The following is a 14,312-nucleotide window of genomic DNA, read 5'->3' on the forward strand; positions in this document are numbered from 1 at the left end:
GTGTTTAGAACGGAGGGAGGTGCTGAGTAAGAGAAGTGTCTCCACTGGCTGTGATACAATCCAGTATATAATAAAGAATAGATACAGTACTGCACATAAAGCACACGTCAGATTTAAGAATATCACAACTACTGTATGCTCTGAGGCCCAGATTCTTATGCTTATGCATTGGGCCAAGAGTTGCTGCATGGGCAGAGTAACACCTTAAAGGGGCTGGGGGCTAAAATTTAGTGTTGTACCCTAACCAACCCCAGCAGCTTCATTATTTCCACAGGCCACCAAACACCAACCTGTATCCCCTGCAGCTGTAATGATTACGTGATTTGTTGAGTAGTCAAATGACAGAAGGTTAATTTAATACAAGTGTAATAATTTAAAAGAAAAATACAAAAGTCCCCTTTTTACAGATGTGAAATGTGAATATGGTTGACTTTTCTGTGATAGTAATGTGAACATTTTTGAATTTTTGATTATTGGTCAGACATCAAACGTCAGACGTCAAATCCATTTTATTTATATAACCCAGTCTTACAAATTTGACTCAAGGAGCGCTACAATCTGTACAGCATATGCTCTTAAATCCTCAAACTGGATTTAAAAAAAAAATCCCTACAAAGCAAGTTTTGGGAAAACATTTAAATAGATTAATTTGGACTTCCTCTATGCAGTTTTACTTTTCCTGCCTTTATCACTTGGGAATTCATTTACATGTCAAGTGACCTTGTGGCAATGATTTTTAATGTTGATGATTGCAATCTAAAAATGTGATTTCCTCTTATTCCACTACGCTACAGCCAAGACTAAAGTACCAACTGGGCAATGCAGCAACTGCCCAGGGCTCCCATGCCCCTAAAGCCAGCTTCATCACAGGTCCTTGATATATATATCGTATTATTCATCTTTATTTAAGTATGAAATGTTCTTTGTTTTTGTTTGTTTTGTTTTACACACCCATGATGCTTTTGTCCAGAGCCTGATACTGGGTTATTTTTTTTACACATTTATACATTGTGCCTTGTATGCTGCTGCCTTGTGTTTTATACCAGATGGTTTAAAAACTGATCTTCATGTGTTAGTGAAAAAAACACTTGGTTTTGTTTTAATAATTGTTACTCTGGAGAATTGTTTATTCAAGCTGTATTCATTTCTTATCATTAACCTTTTTTTACTGTTGTTTGTTTCAGATAAATGTACTACCAATACTTTTTTTTCTTTCGGCTGTTCCCATTCAGGGGGCGCCACAGCGGATCAATTGATCCGCATGATCGATTTGGCACGTGTTTTACACCGGATGCCCTTCCTGACTCAACCTCAGTAGCTTAAATTGGTCTCCCATCCAAGAACTAACCAGGCACAGCCCCGCTTAGCTTCCGACATCGGGACGCCATCTATCAAAAATGATGATTATTCTACTATAATGTGACATTAGGTAACCACCTAAAATGGGACACTTTGGGGACTTACATGTTATAATATTACGAAAACATTTGGCTCCAAATTTATATTATAATCAGCCCATAATAGATTGTTGTCATCCACAAAAACAAGTCAAATGAATCAGGCCTAATAGGGATACCGAGTTGTCCCCTGTAAAATCCACATGCCATCCCTCCATTTAAGTTAACCTAATATTGAATGAGTTGCAACCACGTGTAAAGGCTATGAGAAACCCAGTGCTATTATTTTTCCTTTCTAACCATCTGGTCCAGTAACTTATATATTTATCAATACAGAGTCTCAAAGACAGAGTCTCAAAGAAAAAGTCCATCTCTCCCTGTTATATAGAGTCGACCTTACATAAATATTTTGCACCAAAATGATACTCCATTGGAGAGCTTTAATTTTAAGGGGTAACCGGAAGTTGTGCTTGTTGCGTCTGCCTTGACACCGGGGGTGATCTCGGTGGGTTTTTGCTGCACTGACACAGCCTGGTTATTGGTCTCTGCAGACGAGCCAGACCTGCAGCCTTTTGAAACGATCAGGTAGCCGCTGTCATGTCGGATTTCGAAGAATTTGAGAAACAGCTGAGCGAGAATCGACAAGGTGAGTATTAGCGCCGTGCGCTCCGGTCTGGTCTGCAGCTAGCATCGCATCGCATCGCATCGCAGCGTTAGCTCCCCATGTTGTTTTATGAATGAATAACCCGACCTTGACAGCAACTTCAACCAGCAGATTCCCCCGCTGTGACTCAGCTGGTTGGCCAGTTTTGGCATTTAGCATTAATAATAATAATAATAATACAACATTTTATCTCGTCCTTCGGTCTCCGTATATACCCGGTGCACAGTGTTGCAGACAGCCCTGGGTACCGGTGGATTATCAGCTGTTCTCCTGCAAGAGAGGGAAAGATGCCAAACTCCATTTAAATCCAGGACTTTTTATGTTGTTGTCATCCTCTTTCTCAAAGATACACATGGTTTAAAATACGCAGACTGAAATTTTCTGAATGACTACAATCTACTTGTCAATTCGGCATTCGGTAGAAAGGGATCGTTTCCCGATTTTAAAATCCGTCTTCAAACATTATTCAAGTTCCCATGTGCTGGATTAATTAAAGTTATGATGGGATGGGGATGACAATATGGTATAATAATTGATTGTTATTGTTGTTGTCAGCGGACAGCACAAATCACCGGTGCTATTTTGTAGCCATATACATAGTGGATTGCAAAAATTAAAGGATAGGGTCACAAATTTTCAGGTCTTTAAACAATAGTCAGATCCCCATATGAACATTAAACAACACATTTAAAAATGTCACAAAAAAACTGAGCAAGAAGCAACATATAAAAGTTTCCCAGACACAAAAAGAAAGTAAGTAGAAATGGGAGTATTACAGAAAAAAAAAGAGCCTTCCAACCCAAACAATCCACATCAGAAACCTGACATTTAATCAAAGCAGAGGTACAGAGTGGATTGGGTCTATGCTGAAATAAAGAGTGCCTCTTATCGATTTGTTAAAGGTCTTAAGTCATGTTCTGCCTGGCATTCCCTATTTCCAAGAAGAAAGGCCACAATGAACTGTCAGATTTCTCAGAGAAATATGATGCAGTGGTCTCACCACTACGTTGAGCAAAGTGGAGGTTATCAGAGCATGTAAATATTGCAGAGGAGACTGCTGTACAGTTTGATGTACTGCTTTGTTTTACTTTGTGCAGTAATTATGGAAAAATATCATGCCATTAAATAACACCATGTACTTTAGGCACAATAATTACAATAATCATTACAATATTCATTTTACTAAAATCTGCCATTTTATTGACTAAACCCTGACATTTGAAAACATCCCCTTTGGACTTTGGAAACTTGTGATGGCCATTTTTTTTAATAACTTCTGACATTTTATCTTTCTGTAATCAAAACATTTATTGGTTGCCCCTGCAGCCTTAAATATTTTTATGAAAAAAAATATAAATGCTCTGTATTGAATATTTGTAGTCCAGAGTTGCATTGTATTTATCAGGATAAATTCATTGTAATTATGTGTGAAATATAGTGACTGTTGCTTGCTGCTGTGCTTTTTCCAACCAAACAGAGCGAGAAAGAGAGAGACACAGGAAGAGGAGCCGCAGTGGATCTCTCGGCCGAGGCGACAAACATCGCAGTTGGAGCAAAGACCGAGGGAGCCGCAGTCGGGAGAAGCGAAGCCGCAGCAGAGAAAGGAAGAGCCGTGACCGCAGGAGCTCATCCCGGGAACACAAGAAGCACAGGTCAGTGGGTGAAAGCTGCCTCAAGAAGTCCACAGAGCTACCTGCCCGCTCACTGCTGCAGAGTTCCAGCTGCACCATGCAGGCTTTTGATGCAATAGATACATGTAGTCCAATGTAAAAGTCCTGCAAAAACAATCAGGTTGTTCATTTTTGCTGTAAGTGATTTTGGAGGATGTAGTTTGTGAAACACTAATACTTAGTTCATTCTACTCTAATACCAACAAACTGTAAACTGAATGTTTCATAAGTGCGGAGTTTTTCTCCTCCTGATTGAGCTTTTATTCAGCCTCTTTTCTGCTTCTAGCCACTCTCCGAGGCGAACAAGGAAAAAAAGGACCTGCAAATACTGGGATGTGCCCCCTCCTGGCTTTGAACACATCACTCCAATGCAATATAAAGCTATGCAAGGTACTTGTCATGTTCTCTATACTTGAGTTGGCTCTGAGTCACTCTTTTGCAGCGCTGCACATACTGGTGCTTCTTTCAGGAGTTTGCTTGCCTTTATGGTTTTGAGCTTGTATCTGAAGACCTGAACAAAAAGGATCAGCGAGGCCAGTTAATTCATTCTCCTCCTCAGTCATAAATCAGGCAAATTTAAATAAACAAATGTGATACATACATTTGTTGATTTAGTCTTACTTACAGTTACATTATCTCTAATGTCCGTCCCATTAAATTGCCCAGAAATCCCATTAGAAATCATAGAAAAAAACACTGTTGTCCCACAACTTCACTGAAAATCTGTATATCCATATACATCCTGCAGACAGGATTTACTAACAGCTAATTCAGCAAACTTTTTTTTTTTTGTGTTAATTTGCCCAGATGCAAGAAAATACAAGTTAAAAAAATCGGACTCAGGTTTTAACTTCTAGTATGAATATCCACCTAATATAGGGAAGTAAACAAGTGATAATAGAAGACAAAATCCTTTAGATATAGCTTTTTCATGTTGCACTACAAATGTTTTCTGAGGCTCAGAATGTCGCAGTTACTTTATCCATAAACAATTTGTCAATTGATTTCCACTAACATTAAATTACATGTATTGTCCTAGTATTTTATCCATTCTGCCCACACCCATTATGCAGGATTTGTAAGTATTGTGTATATGTTTAAAGAAGTGTAGTGTAAAGTAGAAATAGAGATTTTTCAGTTTGAGTCAACATTCACAGATGGCAGAAACAAATTCTGGCCAAAACAAATGAAGAAATCAAAACATAGTTTTGATGCAGAACTGCAGGACTTGAATCATGGTCCCCTGGGTTCTTGTCATCGGGTTTTACTCAACCTAAAAAACTCTATTCCATTCTCACAGGAATTTCAGGGGTCAAATTAATGCTCACTTCAAATGAATCACCTAGAATGAGTCACAGCAGCTTTCTCTGAAAAAATATGGAAGCTATAGTTGGAGACTCTCTAGCTGAACGTCAATCTCTTTTATTTTTTCCTCAGCGGCTGGGCAGATACCAACAATAGCTCTGCTGGCAACATCCACCACCACTGGAGTGGCTGCAGCCCCGACGCAAGTGCCCATAGTTGGCAGTCAGATGACAAGACAAGCCAGACGCCTCTATGTTGGAAATATTCCCTTTGGAGTGACTGAGGTAAAGTCTCCAGTTGACCTTCTGTGTATTTGAACACTTGTTATATTTACACCCAGCACAGATATGATCATGTTGCTGTGTTTCCACTCATGCTGTTTGTGTTTCTCCTCAGGAGTCCATGGCTGAGTTCTTCAATGCTCAGATGCGGCTCGCAGGCCTTTCACAAGCTCCAAGTAACCCTGTCCTCGCTGTGCAGATTAATCAGGATAAGAACTTCGCTTTCCTAGAGGTATGGGTGTATAGTTCTGATATTTTCAAAATGTCAACCATTCACCCAGAACTGACTCAAAGGATTAGGCCTGTGATTTTCTGTCTTCTCTTTATTGCCCAAAATCCCATGAAAGGAGCAAAACTAACAATGGATGTGAGATATTGTCAGCATATCCAGAACCTGCTATATCCTATTCCTCTGTGTCATAGAGCTCCCACATCAGTGATCCACGCTGTTACACTGTGTGACATTTTCCCTCTTTGCAGAGAAACTCTACTGTAGTTTACTTAGAACCAGAGCTCCTCAAGGTGAAGCACTTTCAACTGAGAGCAAGAAATTGTCACTGCACATTTCTGTCTACTGCTCAGACAGAACTGGGGCTCCTGCAGTTATTTTTCTAAAAAACAAGCATGACAGATCAGCCAGAGCTTTAGGATTTAACAAGTGCTGTATCAAACCATAACAGAAAACAGCTCTAAGGAAAATTTGCAGTAAACCACATTCTTGCTTTAGCCATAGTGATTATTACAGCATTTTTAATGGATAAACTCTTACTACTACTACTACTACTACTACCTATAAAAATAATAATAATGATAATGAAGTTTGTTTTTAGAGCAGTTGCCTGAGACCTGCTGATGTTGCAAAGGCGTTTCTCTCCTTACTGCCACTTTCAGAGTTTATTATAAGTTTGCGTCATGTTATTGTGAGGAAACCTTGCAGCAAAGGTCTTGAAGCAGTTTTTCTTCTCTAGTTTCGGTCTGTAGATGAGACGACACAGGCCATGGCCTTTGATGGAATCATTTTCCAGGGTCAGTCACTGAAAATCAGAAGACCCCATGACTATCGTCCTTTACCTGGTATTTCAGAGCAGCCTGCTTTCCATGTTCCGGGTTTGTTATTAATGCTTTTTAGCCCAAAACTAACATGTTCTTTTATATCAAATGTGATATTTTATTGGAGATTTGACAGATTTTTTATTTTTTTTCCTTTGCTTGTTTTTGTTGTGATCTGTGTAGGTGTCGTCTCCACAGTTGTTCCTGATTCTCCTCATAAACTGTTTATAGGAGGCCTTCCTAACTACCTTAATGATGACCAGGTATTTAACTGAAAACAGACCCGAACAGGTGCACTCATGTTTCCTCATTTTTCTCACTTGCTGAGTTTTTTGTCACATTAAAAATCAAAAATGTCTTCTAGTAAAGGGAAGACATAAGCCCATAGTAAAAAGCAAAAAAGAAAAAAGTGAATAAAAACACAGCATAGGACAAACCTAAATAGGCTAATATTGAATGACTTAGATTTTGACTATGCATCAGAGTTTTTTTTAAGTATTCATAACTTCTACAGATAATCAGCTTTTTTCAAAATAAGTATCATACTTACTTCGCTAGATCGAATCGATTTTAAATATATGTTACTATTCATTAATCATTTGTTAATATTATTAGGACACCTCTGTGTGACTACTTATACCTTTCTCATGTTAAGCATACTGATTTAAGAAAGGTAAGCAAAGTCCGATATGTTTACATAAAAGTCCAATAAGCTGGCCCGTAATTATTTCCATGTTTTATTTTATTTTAATTATTATTATTGGTATATTTCTCCCCATTAATATGAGTCAGTATTGTCAAGGAAAAAGTCCACCTTAAGAAACCTACTACTAAAAATAATATTTGTAATTAACTTACTTTGCTTTTTTATTTTGAAAATTTTTTTGTTGTAGTTTTTCTTGTTTCAACAACCTGCTGTCACATTTGTGTATTTTGAGTGGCACAGCAGTGCAGTGTGATAGCAGAAACTATGATACAGCTGCTGGCGTCAGCACCTCAGATGCACAGTGCACAGGCATTCCTATCAAAATGCTCTGGTTCCAGGATGTGAGATTTGACGCTTATGTTGCTGTTTTGATCATTATTGTTAGAGGAATATGCAACAAAGTGAAACTATACTGTAAAGTGAGATATGTTAACAATGTGCAGCAGACACAAAACAATCTGACTTTTATCTGTTTGTCTCAAATGTAATTGTAATACATGAGTGGCACAAACTAGGACTAGGACAGAAACCTTTGAAAACCTTACTTGCCATGTTGACCCTATGTGGCATTAACAGTCCACACACACTTAATAAATGGTCTATAACAGTGTTTACTATTGTATTTGAAAGTGTGTAAACCACTAAATCATGGAATTTAATCATAATTAAATAGGAGAACTCAAGGGTGGACTTTTTCTTTGAGAATTTTAAAATTTAAAGTAAATACTTATAAAAAGGCCCACATGTGGTATCTACGTCTTTTTCACAGACTTCACAGTTTGATAGTTTAGCTTCATCTTTGCTCTCAGATTGGCATTTGAATTTAAATTGCACAGTGAATTTAATTCTAACTGTCCATTCTGTCTCATTTACTCTAACTAGTTTGCAGAAAACATGTAGCCTGATGTATATTATTCACTGCCTTTTTTTTTTAATTACTTGCAGTCACTGCCACGGCGTTGATACTCACAGCTCTTTCATTTTTGTTCCCCCACTTTGTCCCCAGCTAGGGGCCTGTAAGATCGTTAAGTCTGCGCTCATAATTTGTTCAGTAGTACTCATCTACTGCTGCCATGCCAACATGTAACACAAGGCAAGTAAGACATTCTGGTCCTCACACGGATACACTCCGAGCCAGTAGGCTCCATTACTGGCTACTTTCTCTCTCCCATCATGCTTCTGGAGCGCGTTTAGGACCTGGAAATTTGAGGTTAAGGAGTGATCATTAGAATTTGGATGTTGTGTGGGGGGAGGTGGGGGGTATTGAGCTTTTGATATAAAGGTAAGACTACATTAACATGTCCAAATGTTGTGATGCAGTTTGCCTATAACTGGCAAAATGCAGTAAGTCAATTTTAAAGCCACATTATATAAGTTCAGTTTTTATTTCTCTTTTAGGTTGCACCATTTACCACTCAGCTTTTCTTCAAAATATACCCAAGCTTGAATATAAGATTATTTCTCTATCATTTGCTTAGCTATAACTATGGCTCCAGAGGTGAAACAACTGGAAACAATTCTGATAGAATAGATGAAAGTCACTTTTAAAGCAAAAAAAGTCTAAAATTCCAGCTTCTTAAATATTACATATTGCTTTAATATAAAATAATAAAATAATAGTTAGTTTACAAAGTAAACAAAATATTTTTGGTTCATTCTGAACTGATTGGAAAAAAGAAATTTGAAAACATTGAAATGGACTTCTGGAAAGTGAGAGATGTTTTTCACTACTTTTTGACAATGTATACACTAGAAGAAGAAAAAAAAACAGCAGATTAACTTTAAATTGCAGCTCTTTTCCAGATTATCAGTAGTCCCAGGAGATTATTATGTAATACTGAGGTTGCACATCATCGGCATTTAGTCTTCACATCTTTCTAAACCCTCAAATTCAGTACACTCCTGTCTCTTTTTCTTTTCAGAACTCAACATAGCAATGGCAAATCTATAAAATGTACAAATTACCCTGGCAAATTGTATTTAATTTCATACATTCAGTTGCCATTAATCACATTAAAGATAGTGTATACAGTACCAGTCAATAGTTTGGACACACTTTCTTATTCAATTCAATGGTAAAGTGTGTCCAAACTTGCCTGACTGGTAGTGTATATTATAGTCCATATATTGTTTTTTTTTCTGATTTTGAGTATCAAATGGACATTTAGAATTCACCTTGTAGGATAGCATATAATGCTCACTATGACATATTAGTCTCATTTATTGCTCTCTGACTCTTTTTTGCAGGTAAAGGAGCTTTTGACATCTTTCGGGCCTCTTAAAGCATTCAATCTTGTGAAGGACAGTGCCACGTCACTGTCAAAAGGTTACGCCTTTTGTGAATATGTTGACATCAGCGCCACTGATCAGGTAATGTACAGTAATATTTCTCTCCATTAGTATCATTGGCTGTATTGTTTCTTCTGTTACTTTGAGCTCTCTGTGTAATCTTCATCAGGCTGTAGCTGGGCTCAATGGAATGCAACTGGGTGACAAAAAGCTGATAGTCCAAAGGGCGAGTGTGGGAGCTAAAAATGCCAATCCTGTGAGTAGGACTTCTTTTATCCTTTAGTCTTTTTAAAAGGTCATAGCAGGAAAAGTAGAGATGGTATTAACAACCCTAACAATGGTTCTGCTCCTTCGCAGTAAACCACAACACCATGACAATGAAGCAGCATGCAGAACAAGGTTGAAAGCTGGGAAATAACACGCCATTCCCCCTTCCTGAAACAGTGCTGCTTTAAAGCAACATTAATGTCACTGCTCGTTTTGTATGTACTAAATTACGACCTGTCCCATGAGTCATTGCAAAAGTGGCATTACAGTGTAATGCCACAATGTATGACAGGATGTGCCTATATATGGTGTGAGCTCCAGTACAATTAAAACTGACGTGTCAGTTTGTAATTGGATTTGCTGTCTCCACACTGTGTTTTATACTGTGTGTAAAACCTCAGTTCTTCCAGGGTGAAAGGAGCTCAGTTTGAACCTTCTTTTAATAACAGATGGTGGAAGACATGTCAATGGAAACATTTCTTCTAACCTGTTAATTCACTTCAGTAATGCCAAAGATTCAGTACGATAAAAATTAAGGGTGGCATGTGTAGGCGGTGAACTTATTTGTTAACAGTAACTGTAAAAGCCTTCAAACCAAACTCAGTCCCCCCCCCTCTCTCTCTATCTGCAGACCTCCATAATAGAGACCCCGGTAACACTGCAGGTACCAGGTCTACAGAGGCTACAGAACTCTGGCATGCCCACAGAAGTACTGTGCCTTCTCAACATGGTGATGCCCGAGGAGCTGGTGGACGACGAGGACTATGAGGAGATCCTTGAAGACATCCGTGAGGAATGCTGCAAATATGGCAATGTCCGATCCATAGAAATACCCCGGCCTGTCGATGGTGTGGAAGTTCCTGGCTGTGGAAAGGTGAGCACATTTTACACTTTAGGTTTTAACAAACTGAGCTTAGGTTACACTTGAAATTAATAGGCTCAGTTTGTATTAGCTTGGAAAAAGTTCTCTACTCTCTCTCTATTCTTTTTTTTTAATCAGGTACATTATATAATGTTGCACCAGAGTCTCTGCTGAAAAGCAATCCAATTTAGCTACACAATAAAGTAGAGATTAAAAGAAAGGCAGTGCAGCTGTAGAATCATGCTCTCTGTTATAACCCACAATTGAATGTCAAAGCTGAATCAGACTAGATATTAGTTCTCTAGTCAATGTTATTTCTCTACAACGCTCTTGTTAGTTTTACCTTAACATCATTTGATGTTTACATGGGACCTTTTTTAAATGCAAAGCTTTAATTTGAACTTCTTATGCAGCAGTTTGCACTAGGATTTAAATAAAGTTACCACTGCAATGCCACATGTATACTGTAGATGCACCTCTCTTTTTGCCATAGAATCTAATTCATTGCAGACTTTGCAGTCATAGTATTAAACTTCTATTTTCATGGTCATTTCAAGCAGCAGAATTGGTGAATGTGTTTAGTGTTTTTTCATCTGTATAGTGACAACAGTAATGTTTTATAATGAGGTTTAGAGAATTCATTATGGTGTTATTACATACCTGTACAGTAGTTGTCAGCAAGGAGGCACATACATGCATGCTAAAAATTGTGGGAATACATAAGATTGATCAGGAAATGGATACATAAGGGATAATTTCTGTAATGGTGGGTCTGAGGTCCTTTTCTGATCTCCACTGACCATGTTTGTTCATTTCAGATCTTTGTGGAGTATGTATCTGCTGCGGACTGTCAGAAAGCCATGCAAGCCCTTACAGGCCGCAAGTTTGCCAACAGAGTGGTGGTCACCAAATACTATGATCCAGATATGTATCACAGACATGAGTTTTAGAGCACAGATGAGACTGATCGGAGTGTGTTTTCTGTTTGAAAGCTTGGGTTCAGTCTATTTCTTAACTTCTTTGAATGTTGTGAATGTGTCTTTAGAGACTAGACCTCCTGGAAAAGATATTTTATTACATGTTTTACTTAACAAACTGCAGTGTCTATTGCTTTAGTACAGACTAACTCCCATTTTTAGCCCAATACTCACATAGTGATCTGATTACCTTCTGAATTTTAAATATTGCTGTTGTGTATATACAGTATTACATTTGCAGTAGAATGAATGTAACATGTATCTTACCTAAAACTAATACTGCCTGACAATGCCAGAGTAGCGCTCTATCAAGTATGCAGAATATGTGAAAAAAAAGTCCATTAGAAAAATCAAATGTTTAGATTTTCCTTCAGAGTACAAACATGCATTTCTTTTTTAGACCCAGACTTGAGAAGCCTTCTTAATGTTTATTGTGTGGCCATGATAAAAAGTGTTCAATTATTTATCCAAAGTGATATTTTTCCTCTGTATGTTGAATATTAATGTTCCTTATATAATGGTATTATCTGTACTGCTAACACATACCAAATATCAACTTGTTTTGTCAAAAGTGTGAAAATAGATTTTGTCACAAAAGTTATTTTGTAAATATGAAATATTGTCTAAAGATAATATGTATATGAAATTTGGCACAATGCAAGCTAATTTGAAAACATCTGAATACAAAATGAATCGTTATGGTTGAAAAACCATTGGCTGTTTGTTAAACTCCTCCCCTGAACACCAAGTGTCCAATCATAGCTCAGCAATGAGGGTAACTAGGGCTTGTGGATGGGTATTTTTGTTTTGTCTTTCCAAAATTAAAAAGAGAAGAGATGGTGGGTTGAAAACAGTGTGTTTATCTGCTCTAATGTAGTTAAGCCTCCAATGTTAGCATAAACACCAACTACTTGCCTATTAACCAGACTTTATGGCCAAGAAGTACATGGGCTAACTAATGCTAATAATATTTGTGTGTGGACTTACAGATTATGTTAGAAAAACACCTCATGGCTAGCTAGCTGTTTAACTGGTGTTACCCACAGTGTGGCTGGTCCTGAATGCTGTCAAAGTTTAGGCTAATGTTAGCATCTCTGAGATGGTACTAAATATGCTGAACACACTGGGTAATCTTCATTCTAAACGTAAATACATACTGTTTGAAAATAAAACTGAAACTGAGGGGAGTGCAGGCATAATATACGGTCAATAGTGTCCACTAAACCAACATTAGTCCTTTTTTTTTTTTGCCACTGTCAGAATAACAAAATCAAATCTGTCTTCATGGTTTCCTCAAGGAAAATACAATAATACAATACAGTATATATGTTGAGAAATACACCTTTAAGTTTCATAGATATCATACTGACTGATACTGAATTTTTAAACTTTAGGCCCTATTCTGTATGCTGTTTTGCACTGATTAAAGAAACTGTAGCATAAAAGTGCAATGTGTATAATCTGAAAGATTAAATAGTGTTGAGATTGCAGAATGCAGCCTTCTGAGCACCCCCTCCACCCCCAGCCCTGTTTCCATGTGCGAGAGAGTGTGTTACCTTTAAAACAAAATGTGATTCCCTGTCTAGAGCCAGTGTTGGGTTTGTTTGTTTTGGGCTACTGTAGAAACATGGTGGTGCAACATGGCTGCCTCTGTGAAAGGAGACCTGCTCCGTATTTGAATGGCTCATTTTTAGATTAAGAAAATGCAATAGTTAGTATTTTCCAGAGATTGCACACTAATGAGAAGATATTTATGAATATCATATTTGTTTGTGCTAATAGATTGATCTAAATATTACACATTGAATCTTTAAATATATCTTGACATCTTTAATTTGCTTGGAAGGGGCAGGCATAAATACAGTATTTGAAAAAAAGATGATTGCTCAGTTTGCAGATACAGCAAATGTCTACAGTATTTCTCTACGAACAATTTGTATTTTAATAAGTGAAACATACTGTTACACATATTTGGATTGCCAAAAATATAAAATAAGTTTGTACAATTCTGCCACTCCAATTGCCTTGAAGAAATGCTGTGATCCCCTGAGACTTATTTTATCTGCATTAAATGTGACAAAGACATTGGGTCTAGAACTGAAAATACAGATGTTTGTTCTTGTTCTTACATTTTTAACAGATGTCAATAAGTAAGTCCATTGTAAGTTAACAAATCAAATCTGTATTATTGTATTTTTATTTAACATGAGTCCCTACAATGTAATGTATTTTAATAAACAGCCATGAAATAATTCTTCCTTTTGTGCATGTTTTGTCCAATTCTGTTGACAAACTGTAGATTATTAGAAAGTGTAACTGTTGGTTTGGTATGTTTTATTTTAAAGGTTTTTATGTACAGTGACAGAGATGTTTCTTCTTGATGTTAGGTGGAGTTGACTGTTCGCCTGAGTGTAATAATGAACCTGCCCTCCAGTGGTCACAATGAAGAACTCCAATACTAAATTTAATTTGCGGGTGATGCTCAGTGATACTGTGAGTTTAAAGGTTTGTAACATCGATATTTAGGGTGTTATTTGCTGAAGAGCTATTGATCATTGGTAACGGGAACAAAAACATCTGTTTTAAATACCAGTTATGTTGTGGAGACGAGAATGCTCATCGACAAATGTCAAAGCAGCAGAGTGTACCTTCACTTCCGGTCAAGATTTTCATAATGCATCGTCCTGATCCTCATTGCTGACCTGCATCCTTAGAAGTCGAAGAAGATGCTACGGCAACCACACATTCGTTTCGAAGCTGTTTTTATACTGTTACTGTACAGGTAGCAGAATCATATAGAAAACTATATGAAAGAATTATTTTTTTATCTGCATCCAGGAATTA

The 14,312-nt window shown here is 37.4% G+C and overlaps 1 protein-coding gene across 2 annotated transcripts; it reads left to right on the forward strand.

The window, feature by feature from the left end:
• Positions 1-1,893: 1,893 nt before the first annotated feature.
• Positions 1,894-13,707, forward strand: LOC113141581 (splicing factor U2AF 65 kDa subunit-like). 2 transcript variants are annotated; one of them, XM_026326090.1, is made up of 11 exons: positions 1,894-2,043; positions 3,539-3,713; positions 4,018-4,121; positions 5,169-5,320; positions 5,433-5,549; positions 6,286-6,424; positions 6,551-6,630; positions 9,321-9,443; positions 9,532-9,618; positions 10,261-10,503; positions 11,310-13,707. In XM_026326090.1, exons 1-11 carry the CDS (start codon positions 1,995-1,997, stop codon positions 11,439-11,441), a joined length of 1,401 nt encoding a protein of 466 aa, XP_026181875.1. In that variant the 5' UTR covers positions 1,894-1,994; the 3' UTR covers positions 11,442-13,707. The 2 variants fall into 2 exon arrangements, with proteins under 2 accessions (XP_026181875.1, XP_026181876.1); XM_026326091.1 differs by having other exon boundaries at positions 6,286-6,391.
• The last annotated feature ends 605 nt before the right edge of the window (positions 13,708-14,312 follow it).

Source organism: Mastacembelus armatus, chromosome 8 (assembly GCF_900324485.2).
Source record: "Mastacembelus armatus chromosome 8, fMasArm1.2, whole genome shotgun sequence".
Lineage (NCBI taxonomy): Eukaryota > Metazoa > Chordata > Actinopteri > Synbranchiformes > Mastacembelidae > Mastacembelus > Mastacembelus armatus.

Excerpts from the sequence above, each read along its gene's own strand:
- LOC113141581 (XM_026326090.1), top strand. The coding sequence starts at position 1,995 with ATGTCGGATTTCGAAGAATTTGAGAAACAGCTGAGCGAGAATCGACAA. Across the intron at positions 3,714-4,017 it reads CGGGAACACAAGAAGCACAG|CCACTCTCCGAGGCGAACAA; the intron begins GTCAGTGGGTGA and ends TTCTGCTTCTAG. Across the intron at positions 10,504-11,309 it reads AAGTTCCTGGCTGTGGAAAG|ATCTTTGTGGAGTATGTATC; the intron begins GTGAGCACATTT and ends TGTTCATTTCAG.